At 59.7% G+C, this 19,955-nt stretch overlaps 1 protein-coding gene across 33 annotated transcripts in view; it reads right to left on the bottom strand.

Moving 5' to 3' along the window:
• Nucleotides 1-19,955, bottom strand: part of NCOR2 (nuclear receptor corepressor 2) — a 224,689-nt gene that overhangs the window by 39,244 nt on the left and 165,490 nt on the right. For 30 of the 33 annotated variants that reach the window (XM_081251922.1, XM_081251913.1, XM_081251914.1 and 27 more), the window contains 4 exons: nt 18,189-18,331; nt 10,416-10,563; nt 5,849-5,899; nt 4,102-4,729 (listed from right to left, as the gene is read on the bottom strand). In XM_081251922.1, the coding sequence (XP_081108048.1) occupies nt 4,102-4,729; nt 5,849-5,899; nt 10,416-10,563; nt 18,189-18,331 (970 nt within the window). The remainder of the gene's footprint in view (nt 1-4,101; nt 4,730-5,848; nt 5,900-10,415; nt 10,564-18,188; nt 18,332-19,955) is intronic. The other 3 variants (XM_081251904.1, XM_081251905.1, XM_081251919.1) reach the window with 1 other exon arrangement.

Below are 19,955 nucleotides of genomic sequence, written 5' to 3'. Positions count from 1 at the left end.
GTGAGAGGCCCGCGTACCACAAAAAAAAAAAAAAAAAAAAAAAAAAAAAAAGACGGCGGCATCCAAGAACAAGGGTCTGGATTCAGATCCTCAACAAGCCCAAGGGTCCTGAGCTCCCCACACCGGGGAGCGGGAAGATGCCTGGTGCTCACGTGGCCCCCAACCCCCCTCATCCCACATCCACGGTGGGCGAGCACCACCTCCAGGGGCCCTCCCCGTGGCAGCGCCCTCCCTCTGTTCTCTTTCCTTTGTTTTCTTGGAAGACAGGGCTTTTATTTTCCTCCCTGGAGGCCTGGGCAGGGTAGGGGCTCTCGGAGCCTGGCACTGTGCACATGACCCGGGACAGGCGGGGGAAGGCAGCAACTTGGCTGAGAGCAGCCAGGGTCCCGCCCCCGACCCCGTATTCAGGGCTCTGGCTCCCAGTTCAAATCCCACCTTTGGCCGTATGACTTAACCAGCTGTGCCTCACTCAGTTTCCCCCCATCTGTAAAATGGGTACGAGAACAGTCGCTCCCTCCGAGGATTGTCCTGTGGGTGGAACATGGGAGGCCCCGAGAACAGCGCCTGGCGCTGAGCGGCTCGGGCACCTTCCCATTCCTGTGGTTTTTCTTCCCACCCCGGAAGACCAGGGCTGGGGGAGGGGGAGGGGCCACAGGGGACTCTGGGTCCTGCAACAGTATGCCCCCTCTCTGCTGAGCCCCCCTCCCCCAGCTTTCTCATTATCACTGGGCTGGGATAGGTGGGACTGTGAACAGTGTCCACACAGACGAAGTCATGTTCCTCCCCTGTGCTCCCAGGATAAAACCGTGCTCCCAGGATAAAACCGCACTCCTTACCTCGACCCCTGGGGCCCTGTGGAGCCAGGTCGGGCCGGGTCCCTGCCCACCTCTGTGACCTCCTCTCCTGCCTTCCGGGTCCCTGCCCACCTCTGTGACCTCCTCTCCTGCCTTCCCCTCTTCCCTTCGCTTGCTCCACACTCAGCCACAGGCCTCTCTGCTGTCTACTGAACATAAGCTCATGTGGCCACAGGACCTTTGAACTGGCTGTTCCCACTGCTGGCTTTTTCCCTCGACGTCTCACACTACGTGTTCCGCTCATCCTTCAATGGCGCCTCCTCAGACAGGCATCCCCGACTGCCCCTCCCACTCCCCCCCCAATCCCTCCATCACCCACTTATCACACGAGCATTCCCTTTATTCCATTACTGTTCCAGTTCCGTACTGGTCGCTCTCACTAAAATGTAAGCTCCTTGGAGCCAGGACCTCATCTGTCCTGTTCCCGGCACCCCTTGAGCCCAGAATGGCGCCTGGCACACACTGGGGCCCAGTTAATCATTTATGGATTAAAGAAGTAAAGGAGAAATTGCTGTTACATTCTTTCAAAGTTGCAGGGGCTCAGCAGAAGAAGCCGCATTCCAGCCTCCTCCTGGAGTGACCTTTGCGGGGAGCCTGAAGCAGTTCCAAAGTGCCAGGCTGGCGCGTAACTCCATTATCCTGACAAGAAGCCCATAAGCCAGGATACCCACACCCATCTTATACGTGAAAACGCTGAGGCCCGGAGAAGGGACTTTCTGAAGGCCCAGCCCTGCCAGAAAGTGCCCAGGCACCTTCTCTGGGAAGTGGAACAGGCCGGGGCAGGCAAGCTCAAGGCTCTGCAATCGAAGCCAGTATCTCTGGCTGTGGGCCAAGAAAACTCCCAGGTGGAGCTGCCTGGCAGAGAGTGAGGGAGAGGAAAAGCAGGATGTGATCTTCCCTCCCCAAGTCGTCCGGGCACGGGCCAGAACGAGATGCATCTTGTGTCCGTCCAGGGACGCCCAGTTCACTGCGCCGGGACTGCCAGGCGGGAGGGAGGGAGGGCCGTGGGCAGGAGGCCAGGACCGGGGGTCGCCTGGGGACCCACCCATCCCGCCGGCCCTCCCGGGAGGCGCTGGCTGCCAGGGCGCACTCTGACGCATCTCGCCTGCGTCCTCCGGCGCCTGCCCGGCCCTGTGTGGCTGTGGCCGGGGAGGGAAGAGGTCAGGAGGCTGGCCTGAGTCCAGCCTCACCCCGGGGCCAGGGGACTGGCCTCGGTCACAGAGGGCGTGACAAACCAGGTGTCCTGACTCCCAGCCCAGGGCCCCTGCTCCCGAGGGATCGAATGCTGGCCGCTCAGGCAGGAAGAGCGGATGGAAGCCAGACCCAGCTCGGGGAGGGAAGGACACGTCCCTGGGCGGGGCTGGGGTGGGGAGCAGCTGAAAGTAGGCTGCGGGGCTTCAGGCCTGGCCCGAGAGGTGCGGGCGGGCTGTCGGGATCCAGGCCAACCCGCCGAGCTGTCCAGCCCGTCAGGCCATGTGCACCCAAAGCACAGACTCCGGGAGGCCGCTTATCAGCGTGGCTGTCCCATGAGCTCAGCACTCTTCCCACTAAGAGCAGAAACATGTGTTTCCATGACTCTGTCCCCGCGGCCAGCAGGAGCGGGGTGGGGAGCCGCCCGCCCTGACCCCATTACCCAGGCGCAAAGAGTGAGCCGAGTGGCCAGACCCTGGCCCAGGGCCCTCCCGGGCAGACCGAGCCGCCATGAGCACTGTTTTCCAAGCTGCGCCCTCTGGGCAGGAAGCTCAGGGTCTCTGCGCCCTCAGAAACCTGTTGGCCAGGCCTTTGCTTATCAAAGGGCCACAGAAGCGGGGTGAGGGTCCCGCCAGGGACCCCCGGACGCAGGAGGCAGAGGACGACGTGGCTCACCGGCTTTTGTGGACCATGTGGGGACCCAGACCAAGTCCTAGTTTCATACGAAACGTTCTAGAAGGTGCCGTTTTCGCATGCCCCGAGGTGGATTGTGGGGCAGAGGAAACGGCTCCTGGGGAACAGGTCGGGTTTGAAAGTCAGATTTTCCTCCCTCTCGTGCTGCCCAGAACTTTTCCGAGAGTCGTGAGGGGAGAGAAGACAGACTGCACTGTTTTCAGTCAAAATAAAACTGGCCGGCCCGCCTCACCGAATTCTTCAAGCCGTCCCGACGTGAGCGGGAGCCTATCTCCGCAGCTCTGCCCTCCGCTGCCCACGTTTGGCCCTAAGTGGGGTCTACGAGCTTGGCTTCTGGTCGGGGGTCTCGGGGACCCTCTGCGGGCAGAAGAGGAACCAGCAAGGATCCCGGAATCCGCCACTTTCCCCTGTGTCCACCGCCACCAGCCTCACCGGCCCCTGGGACACGGCCGCTGCCGCCTTCCAACCCGTATGTATCCCTGTGCCCCTGTGGCCCCCGTTAACGCCCCGCCCCCTCCCAACACACTGCTGCAGGTTTCAGAGCCTGAGACACACCCCAGCTCTCTCGGGCTCTCTCCCTCTGAGGACAAAATGCAGCCGCCCACCCAGCCAGAGGGGTCGCACGAGGCGGGCTGGTCTGCTGACCCTGCCTCTTCCCAAGCTGCCCCCCCGACCCCGCTCCACCACTCAGGGCCTGCATCACGCAGGCTCAGTCCCACCCCGGGGCTTTGGCACTTGCTGTTCCCACTGTGTTGAGGGGAGAATTGCGTCCCGCAAAATATGTTCAAGTCCGAACAGCCAAGTACCTGTGAACGTGAACTTCTTTGGAAACAGGCTCTTTGCAGATGTGACCAAGTTAAGATGAGGTCCTTAGGGTGGACCCTCATCCAGTGGACTGGTGTCCTTAGAGCAAAAGGGAAATTAGGGGACACACACACACAGCGAGGGTGTCACGGGACCACGGAGCGACGCGTCTACGAGGCAAGGACTGCCGGCACCACCGAGGCAGGAAGGAGCCGTCACGAGGCGTGGCCCTGCCGATGCCCTGACTTGGGGGTGGTCCTCTGTGGCGGCGGCTCTGGATGCTAATCCACGCCGCCCAGCACGCTGTCCCCTGGCCCTCCCTGTGGCTCCTCCTTCCCCGTCCGGGCTCAGCTCAGAGGCCACCGCTGAGGGGGGCCGAGCCCCCGACGCTGCCCTCTCCCACCACGGAGCTCCTGCGTCTGGACCGCTCAGTGGCGGCCTCCCCTCCCTCCGAGGGCAGGCGTGGAAGTGGCCTCGTGCGCTGCCGTCTCGGTATACAGGTGGCGATCAGTAAGCGTTTACGGAGGCAGACGACGAAGCCGCCGGCCGGCCCACTCACCTGTTCTTGTCGCCGCCCTCGGGCTCATCGACCTCGTCCGCACTGCAGGTGGCGCTGGAGTCGCTGTCCTGGGGGGCGCCCGAGCCCTTGGCCGCGGGGCCTTTGCCCCCAGGGCCGCCGCCCTCCTTCTTCTCCACCTTGGGCGCCCCCTCGGGTGTGGCCTCGGCTGCGGCCTCCGCGCCCCCCTTGACCTTGTCGGGCCCCTCCTCGGCGGCCTCCTCCTTGCACTCGCTCTTGACGGGCTCCGAGGGGGGCGCCTCGCCGGGCTCCTCGGTCTTGCCCACGTCGGCTGCCGGCTCTTGGGCCGCAGGGGGCTTCTGCTCCTCCCCCTCTTCGGCCGAGGGGGCGGCTGCGGCCTCTTCCTCCTCCTCCTCCTTGGGGACCACAGCAGGGGCCGCGGCAGGCGAGGCGGGTGCCGGTGGGGACGTGGGTGGGCAGGCGGCTTCGGGGGCCGGGGCGGGCTCGCTGGGGGCCGGGGCATCCTCAGGAGGCGGGCTGGGGGGCTCAGGAGGTGGCGCATCGGCGCCCGGGGTGGGCGGGGGCTTGGGCCCGCTCTGCGCGGTGTCCTTGGCGGCCTCGGTGCGGGGCGACGGGATGCTCTCGGTGTCGGAGCTGTTGTTGACAGTGGCTGTGCAGGGACAGTGAAGACGGAGTGAGCGGTGCCGGGGGCTCAGGGTGGAGGCAGGCCCGGCCCTCCCCACGGCCCCCTGACAGCCCCGACGGCACGCCCTGGCTCCAGGCAGGAGCTCAGGGCGCTGTGACCCCCATCGCTTGACACCACGTAGCCCTAAGGCTCCTGCACGCCTGGGCAGCGCCCCCGCCGGCCCCTCCCAGTGCCCTGTCCTCCTCTGGCCGCCCTCTCCACCTGCTGACTCTGGATCCCAGCAACCTGTTAACTTCCAACCCCCCGGGTGGGTGGCCAGCACCCCACAGAGTCAGGCTGGGGGCGGCCAGGGCTGCAGGCCTTTGTTTTGGGGTCTCCTTGTTCTCATCTGGGCTGCAAACCCTGGCTCTGCCCCGGCTGGTGGCCTGGCCGTGGTAACACCGGTGGCCTCCCAGCCTTGCTCTCCCCGTCTGTAGGGTGGGGAGAACAGTTCCCACCCCACAGGGGTTGTGACAGCTCAGGGTGACACCTGGTGACGGTTTGCTGTTGTATTATCGCTGCTGTCACCACAACACGATGGCATAAAATGGGGCCAGTGAGCTCGAAGGAGCCCATGGGGAAAGGGTCCACAGCGACTGCATCCCCCAGCCATTCCCGCAGGGCTGGTACACAGCAGGGGCTCAATAAGCATCGATCGGATGACTGAACGTGTGTACAGATAAAGGGGGGGGGACCTCAGCTCCAGGCAGGCCTGACTCTCTGGGCTTAACAACCGCTCCTGTCACTTCTTGGGTTTCAATTTTCCCCATTTTCTACAAAATGGGGACATCTGAAACCCCCCACCCTCCACACTTCCTGTTGGGGAAATCAAACTGGGTAAGCGTCGCAGGTGAACACACTAATGAAAAATCAACCAAGCAGTCAAGCCGAGCACACTAATCTGCAGGAGTGAGCCCGGGAACAGCATGGGGAACAGACACTGCGCTGAGGAGCGGGGACAGAGGTGGCGGCAGGGTGGTGCTCACAGGCAGAGGCGTGCTCACAGAGGTGGGGCCCCTCATAGAGAAAAGGCCCCCTTGGGAAGCCCCCCGCCCTGGTCAGGCCCTACCCCTGCCCCCGACGGCCAGCTGGCCACATTCGTACCTGGGCCACTGCATTCCCCTCTGGGTACCTCGTTCCCAGAGGCGTGTAAGGCTGGAAGGAAGTGAGAGAAGGGTTAGCAGCGAGGTGGCATGAGCGGCAGGTGGGGTGGGAGGAGGCTCTGTGGCCAGGCAGGGCTGGGAAAGGGGCCCAGGGCCCAGCAGACAGCAGGAGGACCTACAGCCCTGTCCCAAGAGCCCTCACCGCTGAACACTCCTGGGTGCCCTTAGACAAGTCACTGGCTCCAGGGTCCTGGGGTGGGAGGTGCTGGCCTCAGAGGTGGGCAGGGCTGGGGGAGAGGCCTTCGGGGCTGCCCGGCCCTGTCTCACCCCTCAGACGCAGAGCCTGGTCAGCAGGGGTTGCTGGTGCCCTGCGCAAACGCTTCCTTCAGCTTTCACTGCCTCCAGACCCCTGGCCTCTCCCACTTTAAGGCCCAGAGCAAAGGCCATCCCTTCCAGAAATAATAATCCCAACAAGAGCAACACAGGGCTCGCTCGGTGGGTGCTGGGCTCCGGGCAAAGCTCTTCACACACACGACTCATCTCACCCTCAATAACCTCTAAGTTGGAGATGGTCACCATTCTCCTTTTCAGATGAGAAAACAGAGAGGTTGAGTCACTTGCCCCAGGCCACACTGCGTGGAGGCGGGAGGCGGCTGACCCCAACATCCTGTGTCCCTGACCACTGGTTCCTGCCCCTGCCTTCTGACTCCGGCAATGTCACTCCCTCCTTTCACGTCATCAGACCACAGGATGGAGGGGGCCAGCACTGAGGTCCCCTGGACAAATGGTTTCGCCCCAGAGTCTATGTGTTCATCTACAAAATGGGCGGTTCACGCCTGGCTCTCTCCCTTACCCAGAGGCTTCTCTCCATCGGGGGTTCTCAGACCTGAGTGAGCCTGAGGGCCGTGAAGACTCACATGGCTGGGCCCACGCCCAAAACGTTTCTCACTCAGTAGGTCCAGGTGGGGCCCGAGAATCAGCACTCCTGACAAGTTTGAATCCTGGTCCCCAAACAGGCCAACCGGTTACCTTGGGTAACCTCTCTGTGCCTCAGTGTCCTCATCTGTAAAATGGGGTGATGACAGCACCCACTGGGCTGTTGTGACAATTAAAGGGAATAACTCAAGGCTGTTGCTCTTATGACCACGATCTTTACTAGAGACACTACGGGGCCAAATGGATCACTCCTCCCTCCCCTGGATTCACCTTCAGCCTGGCTATGACAAGGCACTTGCTGCCTGCCCCGTGGAGGGAGGGGTCTGCAGTGCAGTTGGGGCTGGTGGGGTATTCCAGAAGGTTCCATTGTGGTGACCTCAGGCCCTAACCCAGAACCTACCTCACTTCCCCTATCCTGGTCACAGGGACAGAGTTACGCAGCAAATGCCGGCTGGACTGGCAGATTCCAAGTCCACCAGCTACATGACACCCCATGAGAGTGATTCTCCTCTTCCTGGGCCTTGGTTTCCTCATCTGTAAGATGGGAACATCACCCTGTGCCTCTGGGCAGGATCTTCTAAACTGCCTCCCTGATGTGCACAGAGCCATCAGGTGGTCACAGAAGCCTCGGATTCAGCCAGACCAGCACCCCCGCCCCCACTACCCAGCAGAGAATGCCTCTCCCCCCATCCTTGATAGGTTGTGTGAACCCTACAAGTGACAGGGAGCTCACCACCGCACAGTTCTCTTACTGGGCAGCGCCTGTTCTGCTTTTAATGCTGAGCCACAGACTGGCTTCCTTTAACTTTCCCACCAAGCCTGCATCCTGCCCGGATGGATATTTAAAGAGGGGATTGGGTTTCTGCTCCCTAGGCTCCCTTTTCCTGGCTACAGACCCAAGATCCAGAATGCAAAGACCAGAGGGATCTGGAACCTTCCATCAGACACGGGTCAGGCCTCTGGTCAACTTGGGCTAGAAAGACCCAAGGCTGTCAAGGAGGCCAGACTCACCTCCCCAGGTCCATCCCCAATGCAAGACAGTAATAACCCAATGGCTTGAGTCCCCATTTTCAACCAGGAAGTAGGATTCAGGCTGGTAAATACACTGCGGGCTGGTATAGCCTGAGTTTATTTGCACGTCTTGCTCACGGAGCCAGGGAGTGATTCACACTTTCCTCACACGTTGGCAGAAGTTTGGGAGTTTAAATGCAGAGACAGGCAGATAGGAGGGACAGGAAGGAACTCTGGCAGGGACAGGAGGAGAAAAGGTTCCCTTCACCAAGAACGTGAGGCCCCGCTGGGGAGCTCTGGCCAGGGAGATGGCGGAAGGAGAGGCAGAGACATTCAGCTACGCAGGGGTTGGGGTCTTCAGGGGTGTCATGCCTTGAGGGCTGGTGTAGACCAAGGAAAAGGGAGAGGGGCGGGGGCCAAAGGCAGACTGATCAGTGACCGGGGGTGCAAGCCTGGTGTCGGGCAGCCTGGTGTAACTCCCGAGTCTACAAACACTGATTACACAGCGGAGCCGCAGGTTATGTGGGGGCCAGGCTCTGAAGTTAGGTGACCATCTCGTGCAGTTAGAAATCCTCCTTTTGAGAAGTGGGCCAAACTGCCTGTGCAATTTAAAAGACTGATTCTCGCTCTCTCTTTAGCAGCCCTCAGCTGGTGGGAGAATTCATCTAAGATCAGGGCAGACGATGCATCTGTGTGATACCTGGGGTACCTGGTGTAACTGCCCTGAGCCTCAGTGCCCCCTGATAGAAAGCCGGGGGCTATGCAGTTTATCATCCAAATCGAGACACTTGGGAGTAAAATGAAGCATAATTATATAACTTTTGAATACTTATCGACCAACGGTATTGGTTGTACTTATATTAGTCAACTTGTAAAATAATAGTTCAGGTCAAAAAACTATTTTCAGGGACTTCCCCGGCCATCCAGTGGTTAAGACTCTGCACTTCCACTGCAGTGGGCGTGGGCTCGATTCCTGGTCGGGGAACTAAGATCCTGCACGCAGCACAGTGTGGTTAAAAAAAAAACCAAAAAACTATTTTCGAAAATAAACTTTTTTTTTCTAAAATGTGACACCAGATGTGCTGGCAAGGTAATAGGCGTCACCAGAGCTGGATGCGACCTGGACGTGTAAGGTCACCAAGCACAAGACTGAACTCACAGGGGTCAGGAGCACTGACTGAATGGACAAGTGTCCTGTCGGGGCAGAGATGCCGATTACCATCATTATTGTTGCCACTGTCACCATCATTATCAACATCATTTTCACCATCATCATCACCATCGTCACCACCACCACCATCACCACCATCATCACCACCATCACCACCACCACCACCATCATCACCATCACCATCATCATCACCACCACCATCACCACCATAATCACCATCACCACCATCACCATCATCATCACCACCACCATCATCACCATCATCATCACCACCATGATCATCACCATCACCATGATCATCACCATCATCACCACCACCATCACCATCATCACCATCACCACCATCATCACCACCACCATCATCACCACCACCATCACCACCATCACCATCACCATCACCATCATCATCACCGTCACCACCATCATCACCACCATCATCACCACCACCATCACCACCATCACCATCATCACCACCACCACCATCATCATCACCACCACCATCACCATCATCATCACCACCATCATCATCACCATCACCATGATCATCACCATCATCACCACCACCATCACCATCATCATCACCATCACCACCACCATCGTCACCACCACCACCATCACCACCACCATCACCACCATCACCACCACCACCACCATCATCACCATCACCATCATCACCACCATCATCATCACCATCACCATGATCATCACCATCATCACCACCACCATCACCATCACCATCATCATCACCATCACCACCACCATCGTCACCACCACCACCATCACCACCACCATCACCACCATCACCACCACCACCACCATCATCACCATCACCACCATCACCATCATCATCACCACCACCATCACCACCATAATCACCATCACCACCATCACCATCATCACCACCACCATCATCACCACCATGATCATCACCATCACCATGATCATCACCATCATCACCACCACCATCACCATCATCACCATCACCATCACCACCATCACCACCACCATCATCACCACCACCATCATCACCACCACCATCACCATCACCATCACCACCATCACCATCACCATCATCGTCACCACCATCGTCACCACCATCATCACCACCACCATCACCACCATCACCATCATCATCACCACCACCACCACCACCACCATCACCACCATCGTCATCACCACCATCGTCATCACCATCACCATGATCATCACCATCATCACCACCACCATCACCATCACTATCACCATCACCATCACCATCACCACCACCATCATCACCATCACCACCATCACCATCACCACCATCACCGTCACCACCATCATCACCGTCACCACCACCATCACCACCACCATCACCATCACCATCACGCCCTCCTCTTGGGGCAGTCCAGGCTCCTTCTCGGTAGGACCCAGGCATTTCTGGGAGAGGTCAGCTCCCACTGCCCACCCTCACCTTCTGCCTCCTCCGCCATCTCCTCTTCGTTCCCGCTCACGCCTGACGCCTCCATCTCCTCATCCTCCACCACGGGTGGGAAGGCAGCCTCCTCACTGGCAGCAGCCGGCGCTTTCTTCTTCTTCCTCCGTGCGTTCCTCTCCTTCTCCTAGGGCACAGGGATAGCAGTGGGTCAGGGCCAGGGCAAGGGCCTGGGCTGTCAGCCCGGGGACTCCCGGTGCCGGAGGCCTGCCACAGCTGCAAGGGACAGTGATCCCAGCCACGTGGTCTTGAGTTGGTTTGAATCATACCAAACCCTTCCCCCCTTGTGCCCAACTGCACGGCCAGACATGCCAGTGGTTATTTTTATCCAGAGCTTCCTTCTTCCACCATGCCCCAGATACACCTGGGGCGCAACCTGGCCTATAGGTTGCCCAGACATCCTTCCGGAACAGATGAGGAAGGACTGCCTCTGCCTGGAGGCCCCCCATGATCGCTCCAGCCCTGCCAGCTGTCCTAGCCAGAGCAGTGACCACAGCCTCTGGAGGACACACTGCCAGGCACGGTCAGTACACTGGAGAGAATGAATGAATGAAGCTTTTCCTTGCAGCCTCATCTGTCCCCAGCTGAGCCCCGGGGGACAGGCTAGCTTGGGCAGCACGTCATTTCACCCTACCCGTCTTTACAGGGCACCTCTTGTGTGCCAGGTACTGCCCCAGGGGCTGAGAATACAGGACGAATGAGGTAGACAGGGTCCCTGCCCCACAGGCCACCTAGTCGGGGAGATGAGCAATCAACACGTCAATTAAAAAGACAACTCAGAGGTGGGGGCATGGCTGCTGAGGGGGAGAGACAGGGTGGGGTGAGAGTGCAAGGGCGGGGCAAGGAAAAGGCTTCTCCGAGGAGATGACATCTGAGCTGAGGTTTGCGTCGAGGGAAGAAGCTGGCCAGGCAAGGCTCTGGGTGAGTGGTCCAGGCGGAAGGAACTGCAAGTACGGAGGCCCGGAGGTGGCGCCAGCTGGGTGGTTCAAGGAACAGAAAGAAGGCCTCCACTGAGCAGCCCCGCACTTCCCTCCACGCCTCCCCCAGTCCCCAGAGGCCCTGCTCCCCACGCAGGGGGCCAGGCGCCCACCCCCAGCTCATCAGCACTCCTCCTTGACAGCTCCCGTCTTTGCACCGCACTGGGCCGGGTGTTCCAGAAGGGTGTCTCTTTACCCCCATGCTGAGCCAGCCAGCCAGTGTTGACTGGCTTACTGAGTGGCTGCATGGGCAGCGTCCAGGGCTTCAACACACGGTCGGCAGAGCCGGGGTATATGTGGAGGCAGAGTGTGCTGGGGGTCCGAGGTGACCAGGGGCTCCCAGGGGAGTGGACTGGCCCCTAAGAGGAGACCCACCCCAGTACAGCTGGTGTGATGGGAGGGGTCGCAGCCTGAGCCCTTCGGGGTCCCTGTGGAACCTAAACACTCCCAGACACGCCAGCAGCTCCCAGAGAAGCCCCTCACGCTGGGCTGACTCGGCTCCTCCCAGAGTTCACGTCCACCCGAACCTCAGGATGTGACCTTTCATAGAAATGAGCTCCTTGTCGATGTAATTAAGATGAGTTCATATCAGATGAGGGTGGACCCTAAATCCAAAATGACTGGTGTCCCTAGAAGAAGAGGGAAATCTGGACACAGAGGCACCCAGGGGAGGGATGCATCCCCAAGCCAAGGAACGTCAAGGATTGCAGGCCACCCCCAGGAGCTGGGAGCGCAGGGCAGGAGCCTCCCCTGGAGCCTTCGGAAGGAGCGTAGCCCTTCCGACACCTTGATTTCAGACTTTTAGCCTCCAGGATTGCAAGAGGATAGGTTCCTGTACCAGCCTGTGGTGCCTTGTTACGGGAAACAGGAAACTAACGCACCTCCCCTCCACCAATCCCCCGGCCCCCAGGAGAAAGCCACCATCACCGTACGTGAGTGAAAACACAGCACAGCCCACTCTCGGGCAGATGCTCCATCACCTCCAGGCACCAGCCGGCCCTGCCCAGCCTGGCCCCTCACCACGCAGGGCTGGGAGCAAGCCTCAGGGGTCCCCAAGCCCCAGCCCCTGCCCGGGAGTGGGATCACTTCCTGTCCTGCCTTCTTCCTGAGCAAACGGGGGACCTTGGAGTGCAGCCGCTCAGAATTCGGGGAGGAAGAGGGAAATGTCTGTCTGCCCGTTAGTCACGGTTTCCGTCACCAGCACTCGGCCAGGGCCACGGCCCCACCCTGCCGCATGTCCACGGGACCACTGTGGGAACGCCCAGCTCCACCACCCGCCTGCCTCTGGGGGCTGGCGCACCCCGGTCCCAGACCCCGAGCTTCTCCCAGAGGGCCCCCGGCTGGAGCTCGCGGGGGCGTGAGAAAGGTGTGTGGCCTGTGGGTTTGTGGGTGCAGCTGAGGGGTCCCTCTTCTTCCCCAATCTATTTTTAGCAGACAAGGACTCACTTGAGTGCTGGAGCTGGGTGAGGCAGGCGACTGGCTGCCCGGGGGGGGGTGGGGGGCATGCTCGGCGCCTCGCAGGGAACGGGGGCTCCTATGGGCCTGGCTGGGATGCACGTCCTGCTGGGAACCTGAGGTCTCTCCGAGCCAGCAGCCCAGGCCACCTCAGGCCAAGTGGGGTGAGTATGATGTCAACACCAGAATCCCCCCAAGCTCTGGGTTTCAGAGGCTGGGACTTAGTGTCCCAGGAATCATACCAAACCCTTCCACACGTGGCTCTGAACCTCAAGATTGGGACATGTGTATGGAACAGGAGATGCTGGCGATAGTAGTATTGGTAATTACAGCTGATGTCTGTTAAGCACCTACTATGTGCCAAGCATTCTTTACTTATTAATTCACCGGATCTGCACATCTACTCGGCGAATCAGAGCATGCCACTCCCTACCTCGAACTCTCCAGACGCTCCCAGAACCTCTTGATATAAAACCCAAGTCTTCCCCGCTCCATACAGTCCAGTGCGATCTAGATCTGGACCCCGCCCAGCTCTCTGACTTGCTCACCCTCCTTGGTCTGTTACAAACACACTGCCCTTCTTGTGCAAATGGGCTTACAATGCCCCGGCCACAGGGCCTTTGCACTCGTCATTTCTCTGGCTGGACAGCCTTCTCCCAGACACCCACATGACTCACGTACCCACCTCCATCGGGGCTTTGCTCATACATCACCTCCTCAGTGAGGTCCTCCCTGATTACCCTTCAAAATCAGCTAATCTCGTTCTCCATCAATCACTTTCTACTACTATCCCTCATCTATCTTCAGACCACAATCTGAAATTATCTGTGAGTTAATTTGTCTCTAGAACTAGAATTAACTCAAGGGCAGGCATCGTTGTCTGTTCTCAGCTGTATTCCCAGCACACCAGGAACAGTGCCTGGCACAGAAGAGACACTCTGTAACTACTAATTTAGATGCATGCACCTGATAGACAAAGATGCTGGCCCAGAGAGGCAAAGACACTTGGCCAAGATCACACAGCTCGTGGGTCAAGAAACCCACACTTCAATGCAGGTCAGGTTCAAGTACCTCCCTGGCTGACCACCTCTCTCTGCAGGCCTGTGCAGCCTCAGATGGAAGAGACGACAGAGGAAAACAAGGCAAGGTGGGGCCTGGGCTGAGATGGACAGAGACAGAGAAACACGGAAGCTGAGCCCGAGAGCCTGGATTCACAGATGGGAGAAAAGGGTAACCTTCGGTCATTAGGAGGGGGAGGGAAAACCTTGGAGAAGCCACTGGTGCCAAATGTTACATAACGCTGGGCCACGCTCCGCCTGCCCACCCGATCCTGCTTCCTGCTGACGTCGCCCGTAGCCACGCTCGGGCCAGGCCTGGTGCAAGGCAGGAGGGGACACCCGCTGACCCTCTGCTTCCCCCACTGCTTCCTCCACTGGCCGAGGGTGACGTGTCTTCCTGAGCTCCAGACGGGGCCCGGCCAGCAGGAGTCACCAGGACCTGTCTCCCTCCTGGGGTCTGGAGGGTGTGGGACAGCATCTTGTGAGGACTGCTTGCATTCTCCAGGGACAGGGAACTCAGCCAGGCACCATGGGTGGCCACTGTAAGGACGGATGGACCCAGGCTGCTGGGCCCCCCATCCCTCACTGAGCTTTCTCCGCAGCCTTCAACCTAAGTCCACTCCTTCGCTGTCAGCAGGGAACGAGAACCCGTCCCACTCTCCCCAACAGCCCTTTCTCGTCCACAAGTGACAAGCAAGGCTCCCCTGTTTGTTGGCCTCAGAACACGGCCCATCGGCCCCCACCTTCTGGTCCCCTGCTTCCCAGCAGGGCCAGCCTCTGCTGAGTTCTGTGGGAGCCACGTCCAGTAATACAGGTATGGGTCCAGGAAGGGAAGCCAGGGGCTCCCACAGACTTGGGTTCAAACTCCCTCTGTGGTGTCTCCCTCCTGTCCTCAGCATCTTCACCTGAGGACGGGGTCAATGGGGCGACCTCAGGGGTCTGGGGGAGGGGCCCAACCTGGGCCTCAGGGTCCCCCTGCTGTTCACGCCTCCTCCTCGGCCCACCAGCGATGCTGCCAGCCACCAGCATGTTCAGAGTCTGGGGACAAGGAGGGCGACCGTCTCTATCAGCTTTGGCTACATTTCACTCAGACCACACAATCTAACCCGAGCCCGGCCCCCGCTGGGTTGCCCCTCAGCTCACAAACCTTCAGTGGCTCCCACCGTCCATTAAAGAAAGACCCAGCTCCTCTGCCCAGCAGGAAACCCCACCCACACGTATACCCAGGGCACCTGCCATTGCTTCCCCGGCATACAGTAGGCGCTCAATAAAGGCTTGCTGAGTGTGTGATGAGATGATGCCCAACACTTATTGAGCACAGATCGAGGGCCAGGGCTGGCCCTTTACAAATACGAAAGCCTCTGCTGCCCACAGCAACCCTACGAGTGGGTCTGGGTCTTACCTCCTTTTACAGAGGAGGCAGCTGAGGCTGAGTGCTGAGGCCACGAACCTGCGGGCAACAGCCAGGAGGCCACAGAGCTGGGGTGTGAACCCTCCAGCCCACAGCCCTACTCCACACCATCCTGCTCGGCTGCCTCTTTGAATGAGTGAGTGAATGCATCAATCAATCGACGAATCCATTGCTCAGGCAATGCAGGAGCAGACATACTCCACACCCAGTTAACAACCAAGGGAGGCATGGCACCCCAGCTGCCAGGCATCTGGCGGCCATGGGCACATCACTACTGATGCCACCACCTCTGCTACCAATGATGCCACTACGGCTCTCTCTCTTAGTAGCACTGGCGATGTGCCAGGCCCAGTTCTAAGCACTTCATACCCATTCCCTCGAATCATTCCCACAACAGCTCTTTGAGGTGGGAATTATCCCCATTTCAGAAGTGGGGAAACTGAGGCACAGAGAGGACAAGCCACTTGCCCAAGGTCACACAGCTAGGAAGTGGCAGAATCTGGATTTGAACCTGGGTGTCTTGGGCCCACAGTCCCCACCCTGGCTGTTCCTGCACACGTTATTCAGGAGAGCATCTTGAAGGCCCCTGAGGAGAAAATGGGGTCCGTGGCTTTAAAATAAAAGAATAATGACACTGATACTACTACCAGTAGTTAGAGCAGCTGACCCCCATGCAGCGCCCCCCTCTGGCAGGCACTCAGTCCTTTACAAGTGGTAACTCATTCGCTCTTCACCTGAGCTCTCAGGGTAAAGCCTATCATTCTCCCACTTTACAGATGAGGAAACTGAGGCTCACGGGGTAAAGCCGCTGCCCGAGGTCACACAGGTGCCAAGTCATGAAGCTGGCGCTTGACTCCACTTTCGCCCTGGAGCCCAAGCTGCACCATCCACCTGGCTGGAATCTCTGTTTCCCCAACCCACCCTCTCAAGTTTTGGGGCCCCCAGGGGGCGCAGCAGGGCCGTGCCCCAAGGAAACCTGGAAAGTGAGGTGGGGGCCAGCAGGCTGTGAGAGGAGATACCTGTAACCCAACAGCCTGGGCGAAGCGGGCTGGTGTGTGGGCACCAGCTGGGCTGGGCTGGGCTGGGCTGAGCAGGGAATGGGGGGAGGGGAGAGGCGGGGAGGACAGGTCAGAGGGAGAGGGGACGAAGCAGGAAGACCCCTCTGTCCCTGGGGCAATGCTCAGGGCCACACTCCCAGCCCAGTTAATCCTGAGTTGGTGTGTAGAGGCCGACATCCTGCCCCCATCCAACCACCACCACCGCCAGCACCACCATCACAGAGCTGGATCCTCTCTGAGCTACGGGATCTCAGCAAGTGTTACGGACAGGTGCTCCTTGGCCTCGGCCCTCACTGAGTCTTCCACCCTGCCAAAACCAGAGTCCTGAAAATCTAGGAAAAAGCAGAGCTCCCTGTGTTTCAGGGCGCCCTGCCTGAAGCCCCAGGAGCACCGGAGCCAACTGCACAGCAGGCAGGGATGGGGCAGGAGGCACAGCCTAACCAGACACGACGGGGAACGGGCACGGGCAGGGGCCGGACCCCAGGAAACCTGAGGGTGAGCCTCAGCGCTGACCACAGGGCCGTGGCACAGCGTCCCCCTCTGGCGTAGAATGCTTGGGGTGGGGGTGGGGAACTGGGGAGGGGTGTCCTTAAATTCTGCACATGCTCAGGGAGCGTTCAAAAAGGGTGATCCTGTCCCTGGTCCGCCCGCCATGCTGTGTGACCTCAGCAGCCCGCTCGTCCTCTCTGGAGCAAGGCGGGCTCCATGGTGGAGCAACTCAGCCTCCCAGGCCAGGGTGCACATACTTGAAACCCAGCACAAGCAGCCCAATCAGGGGGAACGGGGAGGGTGGAGAGCTGTGCGTCCCCCTCTTGTACCTTCATATCTACAAGGAAATATGCAGCCCGCCGATTAAAAGCATGCATCCTCAGGTCATGTAATTGTGGGTTCAAACTCCAAGTCAGCTGTTTATGAGCCTGGCTGAGCCTCAGTTTCCCCAGGTCTGAAATGGTAACAATGCTTGGCATGTCACAAGTGTGCCCAAAAGGGGGAAGGGAGGGGGATGGAGGGAGGGAGGGAGGGAGGGGGAGAGGGAGAGAGAGAGAGAGAGAGAGAGAGAGAGAGAAGGAAGGAGGGAAGGAAGGGGGGAGGAGGGAGGGAAAAGGAAAAGAAAAGGAAAGGAAAGGAAAGGGGAAGAGAAAGGAAAGGAAAAGGAAAGAAAACAAGCCACCCCCAAATGGCCCTCGCTTCCCAGTAACAGCTGCAGAGGAAGCGGCCTCTCCGTGGAGACCATTTACGGGCTCAGCGAGGCGAGCCTGCTCCTTCTGTGCTCCTGGAGGAGGGAAGGTCCGTGCCTCTTCTCAATCCCCTGGAGGCCAGGGCTGGGCCGGCTGCTTCCTGACCTGTCCATTCCTCCCCCGGGGTGGCCCTAAGACTGTGAGTTCAAATGGAGTGCGGGAGATGCTGACTTAGGGTTCCTCTGCCAATGTGCTGACAGCCCTGAGTCCCTGGGGAGTCGGTGCCTGGCCCACCGAGCTCCTTCCTCCCTGCCCTGAGCCCTCAGAGGCACTACGGGCCCTCAGAGGTGTCTGACCGAGGAGTGCTGGGGGGTGGAGGCGGGGAGGCAGAGGTGGGCCTGCGCATCGCAGTACCCAGGAGGGATGCTTACGGCAGGGATCCACCCCTGCAGCATTTCCGGGGGACCACGGAGCGGGAACCTCGAGGGGCTGAGACCTCGGCAAAAGAGCTGGCGTCAGACCCCTCCCCACCCAGGGCTCCCGGGCCGCAGGTCTGGCCCACAGGTCTGGCTGGGATGCACAGGGCAGTGGCGGGGGGGCAGTGGGGAGACTCACCATCTTCAGCTTGTGCTGCTGCAGGATCTCATCCAGGTTCTGCCTCTTCTTGTAGTTGAAGTAGAAGTTCTTACACTGGGACACCGTCTTGGAGCCCACCATCCGGGCGATGGCCGACCAGTTCCGGCCGTGTTCCAGGAGGCCTGTGCGGGGGAGGGCGGCAGGTGAGGGGCGGCAGGGGGCTGGACAGGCAGCGGGGGCCCGTACCCACAGCCTGGAGGGCAGACAGAGCCCTGGGCGAAAGCAGCCCTGATCCCGGGGCTCAGGCTCACTGCACGGGTCCAAGGTTTCTGGAAAGAGATGGCTGGGGTGGGGGACACCAGAAGGGTGTGGGAGGCCTGGGCTCCCCGGGCTGCATGGGACAGCCTGGAACTGGAGGGGCAGGTGGGTGCAGCCCTGGGTGTAGCCCTGCTGAGGCCACTGTCAAGGGTTCCGGGGGCTGAGGGCTGAGGTCTGGGGCGCAGACCCCGCCCGGGGCCCCACCTCTCCTCCTCCCCTGGCTGTCTTGACCCGGCACTGACACTCGCTCACAGCTGCAGACGAGGCCTCGGGAGACGGGCTGTTTTCCGGCCGCACCAGGCCAGAGAAAGGAAGGAACGTGTGAGCAGGGGTGGGAGGGTGGAGTCCGGCTTGGGGTGAGCTGGCCCAGGATCCTCCGCGCCCAGGTTAACTGGGGCACACCCAGAACCCAGAGCTCCCCGTGGATGCCTAGAGGCCCACCCTGGACTCGGGGCCCACCAGGCATGGTTCAGGGTCTGGGAGTGGACTTGCCCCCCCAAATCACAACCCCCCCATCTCCATGAGCTTCTCACACAGCCTCACAGACTCCTGATGTGGGGAGAAACGCCCAGGAATTGGTAGACCCCATCCCAAATTCACCTAGGGCAGAGAAAGTTCCCTCCATCCCCACAAACTCAGGCCAGAGCTGCACCTCCAAGCCCTATTCCGTTCTCAATGCCATAGACACCAGGCTCTGCAGAAACGTCGTTCCCCCAGCCCCCCTGGAAGCCAGCCCTGAGTCTCAGCCCGTCTGCCCGCAGTGCTCCCAGCACACACCTCGAACAGGCCAGTACCTCTGCATCTCCAAGCAGCGCGCCATGTGTGGCCAGGTCAGCCGGAGCAGGTAGGGCCTGCCCCCTTCCTGACGGCTGCAGGAGGGGCAGATGGGAGGCTCCGGCCTCCGGGGACTGCGGGGCAGGACTGGGCCCCCAGAGGGCAGCAGGCATGAAGCCTGAGTCACAGTGCTGGGAACACAGCAGCCTCTGAGCCCCAGAGCTAGACTCATAAGGACTAGCGAAAGATTTCCCATAAAGAAGTTTGAGGCTGTTTTCCTTGAATCAAATCAAGCTGCAAGCAGGGAGGGCTACGGCTGATATTTTTCAGGGGTGTGGGAGCGTAAGGGGCGGACAGTCTGTGTGTCGGTATTTTCTTTCATTCATTCATCCATCCATCCATCCATCCATCCATCCATCCATCCATCCATCCAAACATGTGCTGGCGGCTTGCTACATACAAGGCTCGCACAGAAATAAAACAGCAGCAAAAACAACATCAACAAACCACCAGGTCACACGGCCGAGCAACCTGGAGTTTGCAAAGCCCTGCAAAGACCTGGTTCCCTCTTCTCCTTGCTGTGGAGGCCACGGCTGTTTTCCCATCCCCAGGATGGGGGAAACCGAGGCTCCAGGGATCAGAGGAACTCACAAGCTTACGGGGTGCGCCAAGGGGCCGAGTGGACGTGGGACCCAGATTGTCTGCTCTCCCGCC

The sequence above is a fragment of the Mesoplodon bidens genome (assembly GCF_964165515.1).
Source record: "Mesoplodon bidens genome assembly, chromosome: 13".
Lineage (NCBI taxonomy): Eukaryota > Metazoa > Chordata > Mammalia > Artiodactyla > Ziphiidae > Mesoplodon > Mesoplodon bidens.
The sequence above is the reverse complement of the archived record's forward strand: the minus strand, read 5'-3'. Positions and strand labels throughout refer to the sequence as shown.